Source organism: Aphanomyces astaci (genome assembly GCF_000520075.1).
Source record: "Aphanomyces astaci strain APO3 unplaced genomic scaffold supercont1.42, whole genome shotgun sequence".
Taxonomy (NCBI): Eukaryota; Oomycota; class Saprolegniomycetes; order Saprolegniales; family Verrucalvaceae; genus Aphanomyces; species Aphanomyces astaci.
The window spans coordinates 495,778-497,333 of NW_009798305.1; the positions used below are offsets into that span (position 1 = coordinate 495,778).

The window sequence follows — 1,556 nt, forward strand, 5'->3', positions numbered from 1 at the left end:
ACCTGTTCAAATTGACCGAGTCCTGAATTTTTACGGAAAAAGAATAAGAGAATCATCGCCGAAATCTCCCTAATAATTGTTCCGAGCGGACAATTATTTTTTGTTCTTGAATTGTTATGCAATATATCGAATTTATATACTAGTACTATACTACTACCAGTATTGAGCACCCAAAATTAATTTAAATATATATTTCACCTGCCCTATCAAGTTTCAGAGGCGAATTTGTACGTTGCATAGAGGGGACTCGAGGCTCTGGCACCTTACTTACATGTACCAACAGTTGATTATTTACGTTAACATTAATCATGTCTAGCAATCCATGCGCAGCAAGGTAACCACGCGTCCGTTCAGGGCTTGGAGTTCACGAGCGTTGGGGAGGTGAATGACGTTGGACCACTGCTTCAATTGCGCCTTGGACAGCGTATGCACCTTTTGCAACACGTTCCACTCGACACCTTCCGTGAACGGCTTCGTGGTGAGCGAGCCAGGGTACCGAAAGACGTTGCTTTCGCTCATATAGAGACTCGACGGGTCGAGCGCCGCCAGCGTAAAGTTGTCGCCAGGCTTGTTCAACTGGTCAAACTGGCTGAAGACTTGAGTCAAGAACGGGTTGGGCTTGTCTTGGGGGTCCAAGTCAAAGAAGATGCCGACCACGGCCAGGTTCTTGTCCTTGTCAGAGCGTGCACAAAATGCACTTCAAAGGGGTACTGCTTGCCCCCGAGGGTGTGTTCGCTGGGAGCGTGGGGGTGCAGTTGCAGCGACTTGTACACCTTGCCGTTGAGGGTCAAGTGCGAGTCTGCGCCCCCCGACCATGTGGCCTTGACGGTGTAGCCCTCATGCGATATCATAGCCGAAGCCGTGTTGAGCACGACCGAGAAGTTGCCAGTGTTGACCACGGGCTTGGCGGAGGCGGGCAAGTCGATGGGGGACTGACCCTTGAGGGTTTGGCTAGACACAATGGCGACAACGGCAGCGATGGCGTACACGAAGAACTTCATGAGGGCAGTTGGGGGGGATATGAAATGTGGAGCGGGTTGGGTTGAACACCGAGGGGTTGTGTCATGTGAGACATTTCGTGGAATGTGGACTGTTGCATGATGTACTGTACTGTACCTTGGTCGTTTGGTCATATTGAGGAGATGGAATGACAATTTCGTGTTGGAGAGATAACTAATTAAACACGTGGACAGCAATGCGGTATGAGTTCGTTCAGGATGGGTGATGGCCCTGTTATGATGTTCGGTCGACAATATGGGTTAGTACATACTACGTAGTAGTATTATTGAGCTGAAGAACTGTCGACCAAGGTGAACATCACCTCCAAAATGGCTGATATTGAACTTCAACACAGTGGACCTCGGTGTTTAAATGTAGGTACTGTAGGGTATCGTGTTCGCCGCCGTGGTCAGACACACCAGTACCGTATTTTTGAGAAATGCCAGGGTGTCAGGGTCCGAGTATTTTTGAGAAATTCGTCAATTTTATTGGAGGAAAAGCCTGATAATATTATGAATAATCTACTGTGATTGGTCGTTATCTTGACCAAAGTCGTG

General features: G+C 48.3%; 1 protein-coding gene across 1 annotated transcript; it reads right to left on the reverse strand.

Annotated features, from left to right (window-relative positions):
• Window positions 1–312: 312 nt before the first annotated feature.
• Window positions 313–1,001, reverse strand: H257_12737 (hypothetical protein; the record flags this gene model as incomplete). The annotated part of the gene is made up of 2 exons (XM_009840042.1): window positions 313–672; window positions 699–1,001. 2 exons carry the CDS (start codon window positions 999–1,001, stop codon window positions 313–315), a joined length of 663 nt encoding a protein of 220 aa, XP_009838344.1.
• Window positions 1,002–1,556: the final 555 nt, after the last annotated feature.